Consider the following 21,129-nt stretch of genomic DNA (forward strand, 5'->3'; position numbering starts at 1 on the left):
CCCCCGCAGTCACACTCGCGCTCACCCCCGCAGTCACACTCGCGCTCACCCCCGCAGTCACACTCACGCTCACCCCCGCAGTCACACTCGCGCTCACCCCCGCAGTCACACTCGCGCTCACCCCCGCAGTCACACGCTCACACCCGCAGTCACACTCACGCTCACCCCCGCAGTCACACTCGCGCTCACCCCCGCAGTCACACTCGCGCTCACCCCCGCAGTCACACGCTCACCCCCGCAGTCACACTCGCGCTCACCCCCGCAGTCACACTCACGCTCACCCCAGCCCTCCCCTTCCGTGGCCGCTGCTGCGTCCCCGCTCGCGTGGGCCGCAGACGCGGGCACACGCAGCGCGCACAGCGGGCCCCGTGCCCGTGTCCCCCCCCCCGGCGTTTTCCTGCTCGTTCCTCCCCGGCCTGCACACACGCACATGGACACGGACACGCGTGTGCGTACTGTGAGATGCAGGCACTGGAATATGCCCAGGGAGAGACGGGGACACTCCCACGCACGCACGCACACACAGAGGCGCACACACAGACACACTTGCGGTGAGGTGCATGTACACACATGGTATGACATTCCACACGTGTGTGCAATTACACGGATGCGCGCACACACACGCACACACTCTCGCCCACTCACACACATCCCCAAGCCCACGCCCGTTCCCGCGGCAGCCCGGCCCGGCCCCGCCCCCGCAGCGGTGCCGGCCCCCGCCCGGGTCCCGGCCCCTTCCGTCCGCTTCCCGCCGTCGCGGCCATGGCTCAGGAGGTGCTGGCTCTGCGCGAGCGGCTCTTGTTCCAGGCCACCTGCTCGGTGTGCCTGGAATTGTTCAGGCAGCCCGTGCTCACGGCGTGCGGGCACAGCTTCTGCCAGCACTGCCTGGCGGGCGTGCTGGGGTCCCCCCCGCGCTCCGCCGCCTGCCCGCAGTGCCGCGCCCCGGTGCAGCCGGGCTCGGTGCGCCCCAACCGCTCGCTGGGCGACGTGGCGGAGGTGGTCCGGTCCCTGGGGGAGGTGGCGGCGTGGCCGCGGTGCCCTCAGCACGGCAAGCCCCTGGCGCTGTTCTGCCAGCAGCCCTGCGCCGCCCTGGTCTGCGCGCTCTGCCGGGACGGCCCCGAGCACCGCCTGCACCGTGTCCGCCCCGCCGAAGAGGCCGCCCGGGAGCTGCGGGTACGGGGCGGCGCCGCGAGAGGGGCTGGGGGCTTGGGGAGGCGCTGGGGGCCTGGGCCGCCCGGGATGGGGTGGCCGAGGGGCACAGATCAGGGTCCCCTCCGGCCACAGGCTGGGATCCCCTCCAGCATGGGCTGGGGTCCCTCGGGGACGGGCTGGGGTCCCCTGTGGGCACAGGTCGGTGTCCTGTCCGGGCACACATCTGGGCTCCCTGCAAGGACAGTCTGGGGTCTGCTGGGGTCCCCTGTGGGCACAGGTCGGTGTCCTGGCCGGGCACACATCTGGGCTCCCTGCAAGGACAGTCTGGGGTCTGCTGGGGTCCCCTGTGGGCACAGGTCGGTGTCCTGTCCGGGCACACATCTGGGCTCCCTGCAAGGACAGTCTGGGGTCTGCTGGGGTCTCCTGTGGGCACAGGTCGGTGTCCTGTCCGGGCACACATCTGGGCTCCCTGCAAGGACAGTCTGGGGTCTGCTGGGGTCCCCTGTGGGCACAGGTCGCTGTCCTGGCCGGGCACACATCTGGGCTCCCTGCAAGGACAGTCTGGGGTGTGCTCTGGGCACAGCTCCTCTGGGTATGGGTCTGGGTCCCCTCCATGCATGGGTGGGTCTCCTCTGAGCAGGGTCTGGGTTTCACTCAGGGCACGGGTCTGGTTCCCTCCACACACAGGTTAGGGCTGTGCCTGGCCAGCCACAGATCTGGGGCCTCAGCCGGCTGCTGGCTGGGGTCCCTGGCTGGGTACCAGTGTGGGGTCCTGTTCCCCACCCTGCTGGGGCTGCTGGTTCTCCCATCACCTGGCCCCAGCCCACGCAGGAGCCCAGGTCCCTCTCACTGCTCAGCCCTCTGTGTCCCCATATGGTCCCTCGTGCCCCAGATGTCCCCAGCCAGGCTTTCTCCCCCACAATGTGGGCTGGGGTCTCGGCTCACTGCAACGCAGGAGATGACTCAGAGCATGAGGAGTTTTTTAATACTCCAGCAAATTTATGGGGCTTGTCTGAGTCTCTGCTACTGTCACTGGAAACCTCTTCCCAGAAATCCCGCTTCCAACTTTGAAAGTTGTTTTTTCTAATTAAAAAACAATTTAAAAAACCACAAACTCCGGGGTTTCCACATGAAGTTATTCCAGAAATGTTTCTGGCCATAAGAGCTGTGGATGGGGATCTCCCCAGCCTGACTAAAGTGATTTTGGAAAGGTGGGTGCTGCCTCTGAGCTCAAAACTCACTCCCAGACACTCAGGGGTCACCCCCGGTGACTCCCCAGACTGGGATTGTCCCCACAGGGGTTTTTTGGTGACATAATCTCCCTCCTGTGAATATCACTCCCAAATTACCAAAAATGCTCTTTTCTAATCCCTGCCCCAGGAGACACTCCAGAGAAACCTGCTTTCTTTACAACACAAGAAATACTTGAAGAGCAGAGGAGACCAGAAAAGTGATAAGCTGCTGGTGTGTGTTCCTCTCTGTGCCCCCCACTGCTCACCCACGTGGCTCCCCAGGAATGTCCCATCTTTCCCTCTCCCCATATACACCTATCTCCTAATCCATGCCAACGTTCTTTTCTCTGTCCAACTCATATGGCCTCCTTGGGCCCATCAACATCCAGATTTGCCACCCCTCTCTCTGTTCTTCCTGCTTTTCCTGTACAAAACCTCTGGTCCCCTTCTGTGTGATCCTTGCCCCTTCTCTGCAGCAGCCGTGTCCCTGCGGAGGCAGCCGGAGGCTGGGTGGGCTCAGGGCCTGCGTGTGGTGCCTTGCAGACGGCGGTGATGTGGGAGTTGCAGCGTTTGCCTGAGACCTTTGAGGAGCTGCAGCGGTGCATGGAGGAGCAGAAGAAGATCCTGCTGGCCCAGCTCGAGCAGATGTCCCAGGAGCTGGTCAGCAAGAGCGATGAATACAAGTCCAGGGTTTTGGAGAGGCAGTCGCTGCTGGACACGGTGATTGCGCAGATCGAGGAGAAGCGGGACCAGCCGGCGGTCAAGTTCCTCATGGTGAGGCAGCAACCCCCCCCGGGCGCTGTGACCCCTGGTGGGGCTGGGGACACCCACCCGGCACCCTCTGCATCCCGGTGCAGCCTGGGGCCGCGCTGGGACCCCGTGCTGTGGCACTGTGGCACTGCGCTGTGGCACTGCGCTTTGCCCGCTTTGGGCCAGGGCCCTGAGGGAAGGGAGGGTTGGGATGAGGGGTGGGGTGAGCCCCAGCCCCCTTAACCTGCTTCACACAGCTGGGCAGCCACTGCAGCTCCCTGTCCCTCGGCAGTGCCACAGCTCACCTGTGTTTTCTCTCTTGCAGGAAGTTGGCAGAATCCTGTGCAGGTATGAAACAGGCTCGGTGTCCCTCTGCTCCTGTGCAGCTCCTTTGGGCAGAGGTTTGGGAGCGCTGCAGGAGCTGGGAAGGAGGCGGTTTGCCCCGCTGGGTATTTGGGATTTCATGGGATGTTACCAGGAACCAGAGGCCATTGCACCCCTCCTAAAGATGGGGTTATATCCCTGTGCTGATAGCAGGGACTCAGCTGCCCTGGGATCTGTGGCTGCAGGGAATTCCCTGTTTCCCTCCTGGCCCTGGCTGGTGGCTGGGCTCTGAGCTCCTCTCCCTGTTCCCCTCAGCTGTGAGGCAGCCAAGACCCCAATCCCAGAGCCAGTGTCCTCAGAGCTGCGGGAGAGCGTTGAGAGCCTCACTTGGAAGAGCCAGCGGGTCGCGGACGTAGCGGACAAATTCAAAGGTAAAGCCCTGCTGGCTCCGTGCCGTGCTTCCCCTGGGCTTGGCTGGCAGTGGGGAATCCTCAGTGCCTGGTGCCTCTGCCTGGGGCTCGGGAGCAAAACGGCTGCTCCAGATGGGCAGCATCCCGGGCTGGGCTTTGCTGGAGCCTGGGGCTCCACATCTGGCTTGCTGTCCTGATGGGGAGCAGGAAGGGTGCCACAGGAGAGACACTCATGCATCTTCCTTTCCTTCTTCCAGTGAGCCTGCGGAGCGAGATGGACAGGGGAAAAAAGGGTAAGTTTCTGGAGCTGATGAGCACAACTGAGGGGGAAAACTTTTCCAGGATGAGTGTCCTCATGTCCTTGGTGCAGAGATAGGCTCACACCATCTCTGAACCCAGCATCTGTCTAGAACTGAGTCCTCTTGTTTTGACTAGGCCTGCTATAAAAATCCAGATCTGTCCTTGTGCCAGGCAGCGCCAGGGATGCTGCCCTGCGACGCCAGGCGAGGGCCAGGACAGCAGGAGGCCGTGTCAGGCTGTGCCCAGTTAAGCAGAGGGGCTGTACATGTTTTTAGGTGGCATTTAGGCGTGATCAGAAGTGCTTTTGCAGGTGCTCGGGGCCCACATGATGCAGCATTGCTGGGCTGAGGTCTGGCTGGCACCGTTTGTGCTGAGGCCTCTCTCCACACTCTCAGTTTTTGGGGTGATGCACTTGAGCACATCCCAAAAGGAGAGTGGTGCCTCAGTTTCCCCCCTGCAGTCCCCGGAGGAGTGGGTTTAGCAGAGTGTCTGGGATGGTGACACTGCACAGTGACAGCAGTGTGGCCTTGTGGGATGGCCACGGGATGGCAGCAGAACATCCCCGGTGGATGGGCAGCTCCGGCTCTGGAGCGAGGTTGCCTGCTTGCTTGGCAGAGCCGGGCTCCGAGCTGGGTGAGCCCTTGTCACAGGAGCAGGGACTGGCCTGGCCCCTCCTGCCTTGCAGCAGTGCCTGCTCCACCCGCGGGATGCACTGCTCCCCGCAGGCTGCAATATCCGGCAGATCCGGGAGCAGCCGCAGCAAAGCCCGTCGTGTCTGTCCCCTGCATGTGGGGACACTGCCTGGCTCAGTCCTGCCTCAGGGAGCATCTTTGCACCCTTGGGTGCCCGTGTGGGGACAGTAAGGGTCCTCTGTCCCGTGCCACCCGAGGGGGCTGCAGGAGTGCCCGCTGTGCTCCCAGGACACGTCCCAGCCCCGTGGTGCAGGCTGGAGGAGAGGTGCTGGTTCTCTCCTCAGCAGGCACGGATTGATGTTTCTGTCATCCATTAGAGCAGGTGACACTGGACCCAGAGACGGCGAATCTTGACCTGATCCTCTCGGACGACCGCAAAACGGTGCGGTTCAGTGGAAAATACAACCACCCTGACATCCCCAAGAGGTTCACGGGCAGCCTCAGTGTCCTGGGCTCCCAGGGCTTCACATCTGGGAAGCATTACTGGGAGGTGGAGGTCTGGAATTTGGGCTCCTGGGCCCTGGGGGTGGCCCTGGAGTCTGTGCCGAGGAAGGAGTCGCTCAACCTGCTCAGATCTGAGAAGGTCTGGGCCCTGCATCTGGACTGGAGGGGCCAGTACAGAGCAGAACGTGTGTCCTCTTACCCGCTGGCGCTCGGGGAGGCGCCTCAGAGAATCAGGCTCCACCTGGACTACGAAGCGGGCCAAGTGACCTTCTACAACACAAAGGACATGAAGCAGATCTTGCAGTTTCAGGCCACCTTCACTGAGAAAGTCTTCCCGTATTTTTGGGTCTGCTCAAAAGGTACCCACATCCGGGTGTGTGACTGATAGGGTGGGATGGCTGCCGGGCCCCTGCCTGTGCCCTTGGCTAGCTGAGCAGGGAGGAGCTGTGGGAATGTCACACTGCAGCCTCACTGCAGCTCTGCCTGGGCTGCATCCTCTCTGCAATTTTCTGCATCTCCTCCCGCTGAGTCCTTTGGAGCATTAAAGAAGTGCTGTCCTGCCTGGGGGTGTCTGCGTGCTGGTATCCTGGCTAGATCCCATGGTGGTGGTGTCCTGCCTCTCCCTGTGGGCGCTGAGGCCACAGAATAATCGGGAAGAGGGAGGGAAGAGGCTCTGAATGTCCGTGCCAGCCTTTGGCAGCACTGCAGGGCTGGCGGCAGCTGTGCTGTGCAGTGCTGGAGGATGCAGCCGCCCCGCACTCAGGGAGCCGGGCTGGAGCCACGAGCTGATAACGATGCCTTGAGCTGATAATGATGTCATGAGCTGAAAATGATGCCTTTCATATTTTTTGGATTCTGTGCTGCTTTGGTGTGTAGCTCTGAGCTTTGTGTTAGGGGTTAGCAAGTTCTCTTAACAGGCTAGGTAGAGAAAACAATCCTTTTCTAGCTTGAGACCAATGATAGCTGTTAGAAGCTCCAGGCCCAAAAAGTATAAACAACAGTGAATTGAAGAGAGAAAAACAAGAAGGATGGGACTTCATAACCCAAAGCTGGAATTGAACAATTCATTCCAATATGCAAATAGACCAAAACTTATGAAAGTAAGAGACCTTGTGAGCGGTCGTGCATTTTGGGACCATTTTGGTTCATCTTGGGTGCAGCCCTGGCTGGGCTCTTGTGCTGCCCCAGGTGTAGCCATTAAGGCCTTTTACTAAATACCTACTTTATTCTTTAACTGTGTCTAGCCTCTGTTCTAGGTCAGCCTGCACAAGGCCTCAGTTCTGGCGCCCCGGAAGGGACAGAACCCACAATTCCTGGCTTGGGAAGCCAACGCCGTTATCCATTCGTGGCGATAACTGCTCAAAAAGTTTGTAAAGGGGGAAATGTTCAGGGAGGGACAGCAGGAGCGAGGGCACCTGGAAGAGCAGCCGGAGCTGGGGGTGCGGTGGCGATCTCCGGGATCCGGCATGCTCGGGGAAGGACCGAACTGTCTAATCCAGCTGTCTAATCCAGGAACCAGCAGCGTCGTGTGGGACTGGCGGCTGGCAGGGCCCAGGCAGAGGGACACGCGCTGTGGGTCGTGTCCTGGACATCCCCTGGATCCGAAGCGATCGGCTGGACGCAGCAGCCTCGATCCACCGGGGACGTGGCAGCGGATTCGCCAGGGGCTGGACAGCACAGATCTGCCAACGCTCCGCTGAGGGGAAGCGGCGTGTCCTGAAGAGTTTACGTGGAGTGCAAGTGGGGGACTGCCAGGTCTCCCTTCTCCTGCTCGTGTCTCCGTGAACCCCATCCTGGTGTCGCAGGGATGTGCGCTGCCTTATTTCCCCAGCCGCTCACCAAATGCCTCGTAAAGTGGCTTTTGTTCTCACGGGGAGCTCATTTGAGGAGAAACGGTGTGGGAAGGGCTCTTTGAGGAGAAATGATGTGGGAAGGCTCTCAGTCTCAGCGAGGCGGTGCTATCTGCTGAGTTTGTGCCATTTTTCCTTCGTGTTCCCCATTTTCCCCTCACGCCCGGGCTAAAGGGAGACGGCCGGAAACATGGCGGGAAAGAGGCGCCGCTGCGAGGCGGGAACTCCATTCCCCAGCATGCAGCGCAGGCAGCGGTAACGCGGCGCGCCCGCCAGGCACACTGGGAAATGGAGTTCTTCCGCGCTGGCGCGCATCCCCCCCAACCTCCGAGTTCCTCGCGTTCCTATTGGTCCAGAGCGACGCCAAGCAACCGCCGTGGGCGGGGCCTGGCCGCGGCGCCGCCGTTCCTACTGGCCGGGGCGCGCGCGGTGGGAGGGGAGGTTTGAAAAAAAACAACCCGCCCCCCGCGGGGCGCCGCGCGCTGATTGGCCGAGCCGCGGTTTGGCGCCAGCTTCGGAGCGGGCGACGGGTACCGGCTGGGGTCAAAACGCTGCGGCGGCCGCGCTGACGGCAGGGACGGGACGGCTGCGCTGCATTCCCGGTCCCGCTCCCAATGGATCCCACCCCGAGCGCTTCCCACCGCCGCCGCCTCCTGCTTCTGTCGCCGGCGTCCCCCGCCTCGCCCGCCGTGGTTAAGGCGCTCTTTCAGGATGAGCTCTCGCCTGTCTCGGATCTCCGCCTCACCATGGAGCAGCTGGGGCGCGGGTGAGTCGGGGCGCGGGGCCCCGCGGGCGCCGGGCCCGGGCACCCTCCTTTTCCTCGCCTCTGTCGTGACCCCCTCCAGAAAAGCGAGGTTTGGAGGGCTTGTCCCGCGCTTCTTCCTCCCGTGCCGAGGGAGCCTCCTCCTCCTCCTCCTCCTCCTCCTCTCCTGCGGGCACTTTGTCCCCTCTCCGAAACGTTTTCTTCCCCTGCCGGACCCGGAGCGAGGCCTAGGGAGGCTCCCCCACGTCTCAAAAACCCCAAGGCCTGCAGGAGTCGTTTTCCTTCCGTTCCGTCCACCCCCGTAATTCCCTCCCGCGCTGCGAAGCCCTGCGGAATTCCACCCCTCCCATCCCCCCCCCCAAAAAAAAAAAAACCAAAAAAAAACAAAAAAAACACCAAACCCCCCGAGCCCCTGGGATGTCTTTATGCCCCTCTCCAGCCCCAAAGCCCCGGGCTTGTCTTGTAGCACCCCGCTTTCCCCCGCCCCTCCGCAGTGTCTCCCTCCTGGCCGCTGCCAGGTCTCAGGAGCGCCTTTCCTTCCCTGTCCCCCCTCCTCCCTGAAGGAAGGGGTGCTCATCTGCCCCCCTCACCTCCCCCCCAAGAAACAGCGAGGCCTCCTGGATCCCTCCTTTCCCTTTTCCTTCCCCCCCCCGCCCCTCAGTGGAGGCTCGGGGCTCTCCTCATCCCCCTCTCCCCCGGCAGCGAGGCACGGCGGGCTCGCCCTGCTTCCTCTCCCTCCAGGCCCCCTCCCCACACCGACAGCCGAGGCCGGCCGCGCCTCTGCTCCCAGCACGGGGCTGCTGCTTCTCCGCTTCTCCGCTTCTCCCCGCGCCCACCCACGAGGCCTCAGCCTTGGCCCTGCCAGCCCTCCCCGGGTCCCGCCGGGCCCCCCAGCCCTTTGCCGGTGCCTGCCCTGTGTTCTCCCCTGCCGCCCCCGTCCCGCAAGGCTGCACGCCCTGGGACACCTTCCCCCCTGCCCTGGCTCTGCTCTGGGCGTCCCCCTCCCTCCTGAGCCCTTCCCTCTCTCCCACGAAATCCTTTGTGTCCCTTCCACGTCGTCCTGGCTGCCCTGTGCCGGCGCAGCCCCGCTCCCGCTCCCTGCTGCTCTCTGCCCTGGCTCCCAGGGCTGTGGGAGCGGCTGTGCTCTGCAGCTGCTCCTGCTCCCTGAACTCCAGCCGCAGCTGCTCCCACCCCCTCTCATCCCATTCTTCCCACCGTTCCTCCCCTGTGTGCCTCCTGTTTTGTCCTGGCCCACTCGGGTCTCAATGACCCTCCTGGGGCTTTTTTTTTGTTGATTTTCTGTCATTCTCATTTCTGCCGCCACCTGCCTTATGGTCCTTCCTTCCTTCATATTCCTGGGATTCCTGCAAGCCATCGGCAGTGCCCCTCTGGGAAGTTATTCAGCCCTTTGATTTTGTAGTCCTGGCTACTTTTTTTTAATTAACCACGTGCTGGAGCCTCACTCAAGTGGCTTTCCCCTTACATATGTGGGGTTCTATATGATTGTCTTCTCTCTCAGCACTGAGGTGTAGCAGATAAAACAAAATTTGGGAGGTAGCTATTTATTAAAATGGGTTTGAATTAGAAACTTGGCAATTTTCTCGATGCAAAACCTGAATTAAAGGAGTGGCTGCCAAAGAGAGGGTTGCAGTTCCAGGAAGGATAACTGGGCTCTGATAGAAATCCAGGCGATGCCCACCTGTGCTGCACCTAACTGCAGTGTTGTGTTTCTTGCTTTTAAAGCAAATCCCAAATTTTCCCTTCCAGGCAGCATGAAAACCTGGACCAAGACATGGGAACCAAAAATGGATTGCACAGATCGACGTCTTCAGAGTCCACAGACTCAGGTGGGGCTGCCTCCGTTAATAAATTCTGATTAGGAATTGCAAAGCAATGCGCTCCTACATGGCACCCAGGGTTTGGAGAGAGATCTGGCCCTGCCTGCAGCCCCCTCTCATTCCCATGCCCTTGGAAGGAGGGAGGCAGGTGGAAAATCCCCCAGGAAACCTCTGCAGCTCATGGTTTGGGCTGTAGATTTTAGGGTTTTTTTTAATTTTGCTTTAATTGTCCTGGAGACTGTGAGCAGTAGGGAGGGAAAACAAGTCCTCACGGTGTTTTCTCTCTTTAAACCCAGACTGTGCCAGTGAGTGGCTCTGTCCTGTGTTCTCCTGTTACCAAGAGCTGTTTGGTGACCTGAAACCCCTCAGTTCTGGTACTTCCTGGGAGGATTTCCTGTTTTTCACACGAGATGTTTTATCAGTGAAAATGAAATAAGCTCTCACCCCATAACTTGCAGATTCCCTCTGGAGCTTCATTGCTCCAGCTGAGGGAAATCACTGTTTCCACCTGGATTTATGCCCCATTTTGAGGGCACTTTCAGCCTAAAAAAGAGCTTTGTGGAGAGCTAAAGCACGAGTACAGCTCACAAACCACGGAGCAGGACAGAGCAGCCGGCCTTGCTAAAGCCTCACTTTCTGTGGCTCCTGAGGAACCCGTGCTGGAGTGACTCTGGATGTGTCTGAAATGCTGTGGGGCTATAAGGCTGTGCTTGCTTTGTGCTTCTGAAGTGCTTCCTGCTAATTCCAGGACATTCAGAAGGGCCTTTTGACTGCTTATTTTTGGGAACGAGCCCAAAATTTCTTTGTAGGTGTAACTGAAAACATGACTTTAAAAGACCCCCTAAAGGACTAAATTGTTTATTAAGGTGTGTGTGAGAGAACAGACAGAGTATTCCGTGCTGAGTGCCGGCACTCTGTTCCATGTGACAGCCCAGGCGGGGCTTGGGGGGCTTTTTAAATTATCCCTGTTTTTCCCCAAGTGCTGGCACTTGATGGTCCCCAGGCAAACCCCACGGTGGGGAGTGGCTGTAGCTCTAATTCATTCTGCACCGAGGTGAGGCTGCAGATGGGACCTGGCATGTGAATTTCCTGGCTCTTTCTGTGGAAATCTGTAGCAGTGTGTGCTACTCCCTGGCTATAAATCAGTGGGAAATCTGTGTCTCCTCTGCAGGTTTGGCTTTGGATTCTCCTGGCCCTGCGACCTCGCAGGACACCATGGAGGACATGTGAGTTAAACATGGCATCACTAACAGACGTGGGCTAATGAGGCCTGGGGAGGTTTTCCTCTGCTGGCACGCGTGCGCTGGGGCTTCCCTGCTGCACCTCTCCGTGTGCTGCACAGCTGGAATGCTGGGATTGGCCCTGCCCCTGCCCAGGGCACTGCAGTGCTGCCTCTGAGCAGGCTGTAGTGCCAGCCACATGGCACTGGCACCTACCTGCAGCCTGGGGCTGCACCAAATTCCACCTAAATGGCATTTTTTAACATTTGGTTTAAATCTGTGCCTTAAGAGCCACAGAACCGTTTAATTTGGGAAAGACCTCTTAAGACCTTCAAGTCCAACCTTTGATCTTTTGCTTTTAGGTTTGAGAAAGCAATCAAACCCAGCAGGCTGAAGTAAGTAAAATTCTATTTTAAATTCTTCCTCGGTGTCTCCTTTAGATTATGGAATTGGGGGGTGATTTCTATTCATGCCTTTTAAAGCAAAATGTTGAAACACATTTTGTTTCTTTTTCGTTGTAGCCTTCGAATACCTTTCAGAAGAATCAATTCCCTGCCAGTAAGTGAGAGTGGGATTGATGTTTTATACATGCTAAAGGATTTAGCATGGTTTTGGTTGAATGCGTTTATTCGAATACTTGTTAATTTTCTGGCTTCAACACCAGCTGCTGGGGTGCTTAATGTCAAAACTGCAGTTTGTAAATTCCCAATCCCGCTTAATTTACTGTGAAATTTCCGCGATGTGCCTCCATCGCTGGCGCACTGGAGCGTTTTGGTCCCTGTGCCAGGATGCCAGCAGAGGATTCCTGCACAGGGTGTGCAAAACTTGTAGTCAGAGGCTTTCCAGTCTTTGTTAACCCCTTTAGTGCTTGAAGTGTGCTTGTGCAAGGAGTGATGCGCAGTCCTGACCTGTCCCTTCCGTGTTGTAGCAAAGCCTGCTGGGCTCCAGCCCTGCTCTGAAGAGAAACCACTCTGACTCTCTGGACACCGATGCTTTCCAGCCTTTGGAACAGGATGAAAATAAGGAAAATGTAAGTGCTGTTTGCTGCGGGAGGGGAGGGACAGCTGGATTAGCACATCCCTGCCCAGGGAATGTGATGGGAAAGGCTTCAGTTACTCCCTGCCAGGCTGTTCTTCAGGCACAGCCACCTTTAGCTCAGTTTTTCTGAAGGGCACTTGCAGCTCTGATTAGAGTGGCTACAGACTGTTGGCAGGTTAATAGAAATTGGGAAGACTTAGCCCAGTTCTGCCTTGGTGCCACTGACCCTGACTCCTTTCTGCCTGTGGCAGAGGAAAATGTGTTCCCACTGCTTGCTCTGGACAAGAGCTGCCTCCAGAAGGGGTTTGGGGAGGTCACCCCCTGGCTTCCCACTACTGCCGTGGGGAGCCCTGGTTCCTCTTGGATTCAGTGTCCTGGGTCTGCCCTGGCTGCTGGGAGTCCTGTGGGGGGTGAGGTGTCAGGACACAGCCTTGGCTGCCTCCAAGAATGATTTACTTATTCTGCAGAGAATTGACTGACAGGAATAGAAAAGCCCTGAAGCCTGTAGGTGATGCCAAGAGCATAAATGCTGGATTATGTTAGATGAAACACTGCTGTAATATCTTTAATTTGAAAACATTCACCTTCAGACTATTCCTGTTGGCAGCAGGGAGCTTAAATCCAAAACGTCAGGCAGTTTAACAAAATGGAGAAGATAAAAGGATCCAAGCAACTTAACGCAGTTTGTAATTTTGGTAAAATGATCGTTTTGCTGTTTTTTCATTTCAGGAATCATTTGAGTTCAAGAAGCCAACCAAACCAGCTTCTCGTGGCTTCCGTGATGGAAGGGGTGTTCCTGGAGCAAGGCAGAATTCATCTCCAGCTCAGGTACTTGGTTCTTTTCAACTAATTCTCACCTAATTCTCTGGGATCAAAATAACCAAATCAGGGTTCTAAAGTGGTGATGTCAGTCTGGTGCCAGATAGAAAAACTTAATTATGTGCCAGATAAGGAAATTCTTCTCACCTTTGGCTCATAAGAAATTTGAAACATTGTTCTGGGAACAACGAGTCAGCACAGAGCTGGGGTTCTGCTCAGTCAGTGAAGGGAGTGTGGACATTGATTTGGACTGAAATGATCAGTAAAGTTGATACTGAATGTTCAGGCAGATGCTGTTGGAACCACGAACCCAGCTGTGTAAATGCAGCTGGATTTTATGTCCAGATGCGACATCCAGGGAGAAAATTTACCTTACCCTGTTGTTTAGAAAAATCAACTGAAAAATCACTGTACAGAAACAGAGCTGGGGGGGCAAGCCTTGTCTCAGCCCCCTGGATCCAGCAGCCCTTCCAGAATCCTGCTGATCCCTGCCTGCGCTGCAGCTCAGGGCTGGGGATAACCACGGTGTTCCCTGTGGTGCAGGGAGCCCTGGCAGCCCCTCTGTGGCTGCAGCATCCTGCAGGGAGCAGAGGGCATGCTGTTAAACCTCCCTCTGTCTCCTCTCAGCTGCCCATGGGGGACACAGCCTCTGGGGAACAGGAGAACTCCAGGGCAGCCTTCCTGCAGCAGCATTCCCTGCCCGCCTCGGAGAGCGAGGATGACGATGGCTTCATGGAGCTGCTGGATGACCAGGACTTGAAGGTGTGTGCAGAGGGGATGGGGTGCAGATCCCCAGATCAGCTCTGCCTGGTGTGTCTGGTGTGCTCTGGCTGCAGTCAGGCTGCTCAAACTGCCCCACGCTGGGGTTTTGGGAATCACAGAAGCCCAGACTGGTCTGGGTTGGAGGGCACCTTAAAGCCTATCCAGTTCCCATCCCCTGCCATGGGCAGGGACATCTCCCACAAGGAGATTAATTAGTTCTCATCATCTTTTCTAACTCACACTGGGGTGTCTTTATCTTATCAGTGCTCTTTCCTAGTGCAGCCAGTGGGATTTGTTTGGGGTCTCAACAAGTGAATTATTTTTAGTTTGAGAACTGAGGGAATTATTTGAACAGTTGGAATTTTTCTTCAGAAACTTGCTGAAAAGGTCAGAGGTGGTGATTGCTTTGAGCCACTCAGATGCAAGAGTGTTTCCAAGGGAATTTGAAATGCTTAAAGCCCCGGAGGCTCATCTTTGTTAATCAATCAATGAATTGATAAGCTCACCTTCTCCAACACGGCTCAGCTCAGTTCCATTATTTCCTTGAGAACTGGACTGGCAATGGAGTTAAATCCCTGAAGCTGCTCTGGCAGCTGATTGCAGCTGGAGCGTTCACCTGAGCCGTGCAGGAGCTGTACCTGCAGGTGAGGTGGGTGAGCAGGAGCTTCCCTCCCTTCCAGAACGACGAGGAGATGCCCTCGGACGTGTCCAGTCTCTGGACGGCGCCGCTGGTCATGAGGAGAGCGGACAGTCGGGTGAGTGTCCCCACACAGGGACAGGGACAGGGACTGCCCTGGCAGTGGGACCAGTGATCCCGCTGTCTCCTGCACCCCCAAGAACAGAACAAGCCCGAGCATGACCCCCTGCAGAATTCCCTTATCTCTGGAGCAGTGTGGAACAATTGGCGTTTATAGGAACAGAAATTCTTCTTGCACTTCATAAATGTGAGAAGATCTTGACTTCCCTTATCAGAGTCTTGGCATATCTGGAATTCACTCTGCACTGGAATTGACTCTGCAGGGACTCACCTGGAATGCTGTAACCTGACGCTTTGATAACAGACTGGGACAGGAGCTCCAGCAGAAAGCTCCCTAATCTGCTGATAAATTGGCTGCTAATTGATGTAGAGCACTTTGCTGGCTCTTGCTTACGGTTCCCCAAGCTCCCCCAGTAACAAGTGTTACTGGAAATGGATTATTCAGATTAACAGCCCCCTGTTGCTCTGCAGTGGTGGTGCCTTAATTGAAGCCAAGTTTGGGATAATCTGAAACCCCGAGTTGTGTTTATTTTCTTTTATAAACCTTTGCTGGACAGCTCAACTCCTCTTTTTCCCTCGTAGGCCAAGCGGTGCCGGCTGTTTGGCTCTTCATCCATGTCAAGCATTGCAGGAAGAACCACCCAGAAAAGGATGGAGAGGTCCCAGGAGGAGAATTCTCCAGGGAAAAGCAAGAAGAGGAAAAGCCTGCCCGGAACTTCCGAGGACCCGACGGTTGGTGGCTCAGCGTCCAGTTTGTGATGGAGAATTGATGTGGGGAGATGCAGAGCTGGGGTCTGGTTTGTGAAGGTTGGTGGGAGCTTTTCCAGGTGGATTGTTGGGGCAGCAGTTCCACAGTCCTGAACCTGAGCTTTGCCCTGAGCAGGAAAGCTGAGGGGGTGGTTCAGGGCTTGGGAGTGCACTCCAAGCTGTCAGCTGTGGGAAACGGGGAATGGGACCTGTCTGCCCTCGGTGCTCATGGATCTCTGTGTCCTGCAGAGCCTGAAGCTGGTGAGGACCCAGCCCTCCACAGCAGAGATCGAGAGCATGTTGGACAGTGACCAGAGAGACCTTATCGGGGACTTCTCCAAGGTAATGCCAGAGATTCCATGGCCAAGTGTTGAATGAAGTGTTTTAAGGGCCTCTCTTGGTGGGGATGTCTCAACCAGCCCAGAACAACACTTCCCTTTACAGAGGCTTTTCTGTTCCCTCATAAACCTGCCTTGCTTCGTTGGACTTGATCTTGGAGGTCTTTTCCAACCTTAACAATTGTTTGGTCTTCAGACGACCAGGAGAGGCTGTTGGTGAGAAGGGGATATCCCAGGTTAGACCAAACTGATCTGTTTGTGGTTAAAGCCCTGTAAAATCCCTCTAGTGAAGGAGCCAAAAACTAAATTCTGTGCCTGATTTTAGCATTCTTAGGAGTTTCAGCTCCTGCAGAGGTTCTGGCCAGCAGAGTGTCTGCTAGAGAGTGAACTGCTGGATGCTGTGCTGTCACCCACGTGACTCACAGCTGGAATTTTCTCAATCCTGTCTTTTCCAGAGTTATTTATTTGACACTGTCGATGGGAAACATCAAGATTTAAAATACATCGACTCCGAAATGGTGAGTGCTCCAAGGGAGCCAGAAAAATTCTCTAGTGAGGGTTGGGGAACAACACAAGAATGGCTTGAAACAACTGAACTCTGGTTTTTGTGATCTTTTTATTCTCAGATTGTGTCTGTGCTGACTGGCAAGTTTGAGAGCTTCATCAAGCAGTGTGTGATAATTGACTGTAGATACCCCTATGAGTACGAAGGGGGACACATCAAGGTATTTTGGCCCCATAAGAGCAGTGCAGGTAGCCTGAAGCTGCAGCCTGGGGTCACTGGGATCCCTGTGGGGCTGATTTTTATCCAAGGCCCTGTGGATATGTTATTCCTGATGGGCCCTTCTGGGGTCCTGTCATGCTCACCCACTGCCTGGGTTTGGACACAGCTCACCTGTGGGCCATGAAGTGGCTGTTCCCTCAAAGGAGGGCACATTCTGCTCTCTGTAAGCACAGGAGGAGCCTGTGGCCCTCAGGGTGACAGGGGTTCCAGGGGAGGAGGTGACACTCTGTGTGCAGCATCCTCATATCTCAGGAAGCTAAAAAAAATTGGAATGCTAAACTTCATTTCAGTGACAGACTTCAAAGGACAAATGGCTGTGTAAAACAGAACAGGAGGAGGTGGCCCAGACACCCTGTGGTGTTAGAGCCCCTTTCGGTGCCTAGAGGGGCTCCAGGAGAGCTGGAGAGGGACTGGGGACAAGGCATGGAGGGACAGGGCACAGGGAATGGCTCCCACTGCCAGAGGGCAGGGATGGATGGGAGATGGGGAAGGGATTCCTGGCTGAGGAATCACACAGAGGCAGTTCCAGACTGTCTGTGGTGCCCTGGTGGGGTTTGGAGCTGTGTTGGGAGAGGGTTCCAGAGCTCCTCCAGCAAACCCAGCTGAGGACTTGGTTCCCATGGGAGTGGGATGAGTTCGTGGCTGTTCCCTTCCACTCAGTGCTTGGACTCTGTCCTTGCAGGGTGCCATAAACCTCCACATGGAAGAGGAGGTGGAGAATTTCCTGCTGAAGAAGCCGATCCAGCCGTCGGAGGACAAGCGCGTCATCGTGGTGTTCCACTGCGAGTTCTCCTCGGAGCGCGGCCCTCGCATGTGAGCTCCTCTCCCTGCCTGGGCACCTCCCCCTGCCCTGAGAGGGGCTGGGCTGGCTCCGGGCGCTGTGCCCGTGGTGCTCGTCACCCTGTGGTGGCAGGGTTTGGCACAGCCTGGGGGGTGAGGAGCCGTGCTGGGCCTGGGCTGAGCGCTGCAATGTCCAGAGGGGAAAGGAAAAGCCTCTGAACTTCGGCTGTGGGGCTCCTCAGGCTCTCCCCGACAGGCAGCTCCAGCTCCTCCATCGAGGGATGGGGGTTTGCATGCAGCTTTGGGAATTACTGGTTGAGTGTGGGATTTAACGGGATTTTCCCCGCTGCAGGTGCCGGTTTGTGAGGGAACAGGACAGGCTGAGCAATGAGTACCCCAACCTGCACTACCCAGAGCTCTACGTGCTCAAGGGGGGCTACAAGGATTTCTTCTCGAGGTGCCAGGTGAGTAACATGGATTCCTCATCCCTGGACGTGTCCAAGGCCAGGTGGGAGGGGGCTTGGAGCAGCCTGGGACAGTGGAAGGTGTCCCTGCCATGGCAGGGCATGGAAGAAGATCTTTTAGGTTCCTCCAACTCAAGCCTTTCTATGGTCTCTTTCACACTCGGAGGAGAAATAGTAGATAAATAATATTAATTTCTTCCCACTCACACTTCTCTTTGGGGCAGAGTGGTTTGGCCGGGGGGCTTTTCCTCCTCTCTCTCTTTTGTTGGGCTGTTCCCAGAGCAGCTCAGCCTGCTCTGCGTCTCGGAGCTGCCTTCCTGCCATATAGCTGAAGGGCCTTTCTACTTGTCTCAAGTAAAATAGAAGTGGCTTCTGCCCCTTTAGAACAAACTGCCACTCAGAGAAAGGATTTCAGCCTGCTCAGAGCAGGGGAGAAGACAAGGCTTGACAGTAATTGCTGGATAATAAATGGAAACCTGAGGTCTTGTACAGTCCTAAACCAGCAAAATTGAAAACCCAAGCTTGGAGTTTGCAGCCTCTAATTAAGACAAGGAAACTAAAACCCACCCTCCAGCTCTTCCCATCACTTCAGGGGTGGGATTTCTCCTGTCCTTGGCTCCTGCTGCTGCAGCATTTCTGCAGTCCCAGCGCTCCTGGGATCTGTCCTGCTGCTCTGACACAAACAGGCCTCAGCTCCTCAGGCCCGCACACTTCAGCCCTCCCCTGGGAGGTGGGAGATACCTGGCCTGTCCATGGCCAGCTGGATGGGGCTGTCAGCTCCTTCCCTGGGGCATGTTGGCTCTCCCTCGCTGGCAGTTGATGGCAGCCAGTGCTGCCCGGGTTCTGGCTCTCCCTGTGATCTGCTGGCTCCCCTGGGCTGAGGGACACCCGGGCTTTGGGGTGTCCCCATGGAGTTTGGGTTGTCCCGAGGAGGGGGCACCGAGGCCTCAAGGTGGCAGCACGGGACAGGCAAGGGCAGCTCCCTGGGAGCCGGGAGCCGTCCCGAGGCACAGGGATCAGAGTGCTCTGGGCTGGAGGGGACCGCAGTGATCCTTGTTCCCTCCGTGGATTCACCCACGACCTTGCCCTGATCAGCGAGCCTGCTCTGACCAGCTGAGCTGGAACATCCTTCCAGTCCGTGCCAGTGCAAGGTGAACTCCCAACCAGCTCAGCCCGTGTGTTGTCTGCCAGGAAACTGGGGATGAGAGCCCCGTACACAAAGCCCTTGTTCTGATGGCTGTAACCTGAATCTCCCCGGGCTCTGTGTGTCTGCCACAGAGCTCCTGCCTGGAAGGGGGGTCTGTCCCTGTCGGCTCCAGTGGCTGCTGGTGCTGGGATCACCACCCTGGTGACACCGAGGTGACCCCAGCTCCTGTTTCCCCAGAGCTTCTGCGAGCCCCAGAGCTACCGCCCGATGCACCACAAGGACTTCAAGGAGGACCTGAAGAGGTTCCGCACCAAGAGCCGGACCTGGGCCGGGGAGAAGAGCAAGAGGGAGATGTACAGTCGGCTCAAGAAGCTCTGAGGGCTGCAGGGACCTGCAAGGACTGCCCAGCCCGGGGGCTGCAGTGGGACAGCCCCGTGTTCCTGTGCTCCCACTCCCCTGGGCCGTCTCCTCCCTGGGATCACCTGGACCTCGACCCCACGAGCCGGACACCGGCTGGGAGCTGCCTTGGGATTCTTTTGGTTACGTTGCTTTGTGAAAATGTTGTGGCTTCTTGTGTTGTGTGACACCCCCCAGATCGCCCAGGGAGGGTGGGGACAGCCTCGTGGGGCTGGGCTCGGTGTCAGCACTGCCAGGGAATTGTAGTGCCTGTTAATTTTTAAATGCTTAATTTTATTTAAATACAGTCAAATGAAGCCAATGCCGCTGCGGTTGGATCATCTGGATTGTACTTAAACCTTGTTTCTGCTCCAGGGTGACCTGCTGGGGAGGATGGAGGGGGTCATTACTTTTCTGAGCTGCAGTTTTGGTTCGGTGTAGCATTGTGGGAAGGAAAATGAGAAATGTCCCGTGATGGCTCAGGATTCCCGCCTGGGCGAGCGCTGCGGGAAGCCTTGGGAGCCCATCGAAGGGAAACTGTTTATTGTTCATAAACGTCACGTTCACCTCGTTCACTTACTCCAGGGTGTTTCATTTCATGCTCTGTTTGTGTTGGTTCTGGAGGAGTTGGTGTTTCGGTGGAGGGAGAGGTTTTGGGAGCTGAGGGGGTTCAGCAGTTGGGTGATCCCAGGATTCTCGGCGGTGTCACGGCTGCCTCTGAGCCTGGGAGTTGTTCTCCTTATCCTGAAATGTTTCCAGAGTGGATCCTGGCTGTGAGGGATCCCAGCAGCTGCTCTGACACCGCTTCCCTGGGGGTGGCTGTGGTCAGTTCTCCATCTGCCAGGAAAGGCAGGAGGTGGGATTAATCCGCGCGGGAAGCAGAACTTCCTCGGCTGTGTTGAACCCCCCAGCTGAGAAACTTCTGCAGTCCCAAACTGCTTTGCTGCTGGTTTTGGGGTCACTTCAGCCCCAACTCTTAAATCCATCTTCCTCACGCCACCTTCCAGGTGTAAACTGGTGCTCCTGGGAAGCTCCATGTGCCTGGGAACTTCCTGGTTCGCTCTGTTGTATCCATGTCAAAAATAACTGCAATGGAGGTACCTTATGTGGAATTTTAACTTGCTTTTTTTGAAACCTATTTCTTAAAGCCTGCTGTTGTTAATCCTTTTGCTCCCAAGAGGATTAAACTTGGAATTCTTTCTTGTTTAAAAAAAAAAATCGGAATTTGCTGTTTTCCCTCAAAGCTGAATCCTTTGAATGAGGAGTGATGAAATGTGAAATCAGAGGTGATGGTTACAATTTTCTCCCACTGCCTTGGGAAGGGCTGAGCTCTGGGGAGGGGGTGTGGGGTGCTGGAGAGTCAGGAAAGGTCACGGGCAGTGCCCTGAGTGACCCCAGCTGCCCTTTGGCCCAGCCCAGGGGTGAAGCACCAGCTCAGCACCACAAGGGCTGGGCAGGATCTCTCAGCCCCGCTCTGCCAGCCAGCAGTTACTCCATGGGAATGTTTCAACTCCTCCTCCGTGTCCAGAAAGAGCAGATGGACACTGGCCTGGGTCAGGACGCTCCTTCCCAAGGTCACTCAGCTGGAGCACGACCATGGCAGCAGTCCCTGCCTTGCAGCTGCACTTCCCCTAAATCTGCTCGTTGTCCCACACTGCCTGGTGCTCAGGGAGTGGGGTGAGTGGTGTGGCTGTGTCCCAGCAGTGCTGGGGAGGAGCAGGGATTGGGAATGGCTGAAACCCCAGGGGGCTGCAAAGGAGACCCCCCTGTCCCTGTCCCTGTCGCAGCCCACCCCGTTCTGTTGGGAGTCCTGGGGAGGGAGAGGGATCTAAGCAGGATCCAAACTCAAAACCAACAGATTGCTGTGGGCACGGGGACAAAAGTCCTAAAGCCCCAGGCTGGTGGTGGGTGCTCGTTGTGTCTTTGCTCGTAGCTTCCAGGATGAACTGCCAGAGCAGCTGTGGCTGCCCCTGGATCCCTGGCAGTGCCCAAGGCCAGGCTGGAGCGGCCTGGGACAGTGGCAGGTGTCCCTGCCGTGGCAGGGTGGGCACTGGATGGGCTGTGAGGTCCCTTGGACCCAAACCATTCTGGAGTTCCACGATCAGGGCTGCAGCCCCCCTGA

The 21,129-nt window shown here is 56.9% G+C and overlaps 2 protein-coding genes across 3 annotated transcripts; both read left to right on the plus strand.

Annotated features, from left to right (window-relative positions):
- Positions 1 to 732: 732 nt before the first annotated feature.
- LOC137465123 (E3 ubiquitin-protein ligase TRIM7-like) lies at positions 733 to 5,867 on the plus strand. Its single transcript, XM_068176907.1, has 7 exons — positions 733 to 1,173; positions 2,533 to 2,616; positions 2,928 to 3,158; positions 3,460 to 3,482; positions 3,774 to 3,889; positions 4,126 to 4,161; positions 5,178 to 5,867. The coding sequence occupies exons 1-7, from the start codon at positions 763 to 765 to the stop codon at positions 5,687 to 5,689; spliced, it is 1,413 nt and encodes a 470-aa protein (XP_068033008.1). The 5' UTR covers positions 733 to 762; the 3' UTR covers positions 5,690 to 5,867.
- A 1,822-nt stretch (positions 5,868 to 7,689) lies between these two features.
- On the plus strand, positions 7,690 to 19,582 carry CDC25A (cell division cycle 25A). 2 transcript variants are annotated; one of them, XM_068176720.1, is made up of 16 exons: positions 7,690 to 7,920; positions 9,685 to 9,764; positions 10,927 to 10,981; positions 11,338 to 11,370; positions 11,497 to 11,533; positions 11,904 to 12,005; positions 12,743 to 12,841; positions 13,460 to 13,594; positions 14,275 to 14,349; positions 14,934 to 15,083; positions 15,348 to 15,440; positions 15,892 to 15,954; positions 16,063 to 16,161; positions 16,903 to 17,033; positions 17,353 to 17,464; positions 18,849 to 19,582. In XM_068176720.1, the coding sequence occupies exons 1-16, from the start codon at positions 7,769 to 7,771 to the stop codon at positions 18,987 to 18,989; spliced, it is 1,557 nt and encodes a 518-aa protein (XP_068032821.1). In that variant the 5' UTR covers positions 7,690 to 7,768; the 3' UTR covers positions 18,990 to 19,582. The 2 variants fall into 2 exon arrangements, with proteins under 2 accessions (XP_068032821.1, XP_068032830.1); XM_068176729.1 differs by lacking the exon at positions 7,690 to 7,920 and adding an exon at positions 9,418 to 9,471.
- Positions 19,583 to 21,129: the final 1,547 nt, after the last annotated feature.

This window comes from Anomalospiza imberbis, chromosome 1 (assembly GCF_031753505.1).
Source record: "Anomalospiza imberbis isolate Cuckoo-Finch-1a 21T00152 chromosome 1, ASM3175350v1, whole genome shotgun sequence".
NCBI lineage: Eukaryota > Metazoa > Chordata > Aves > Passeriformes > Viduidae > Anomalospiza > Anomalospiza imberbis.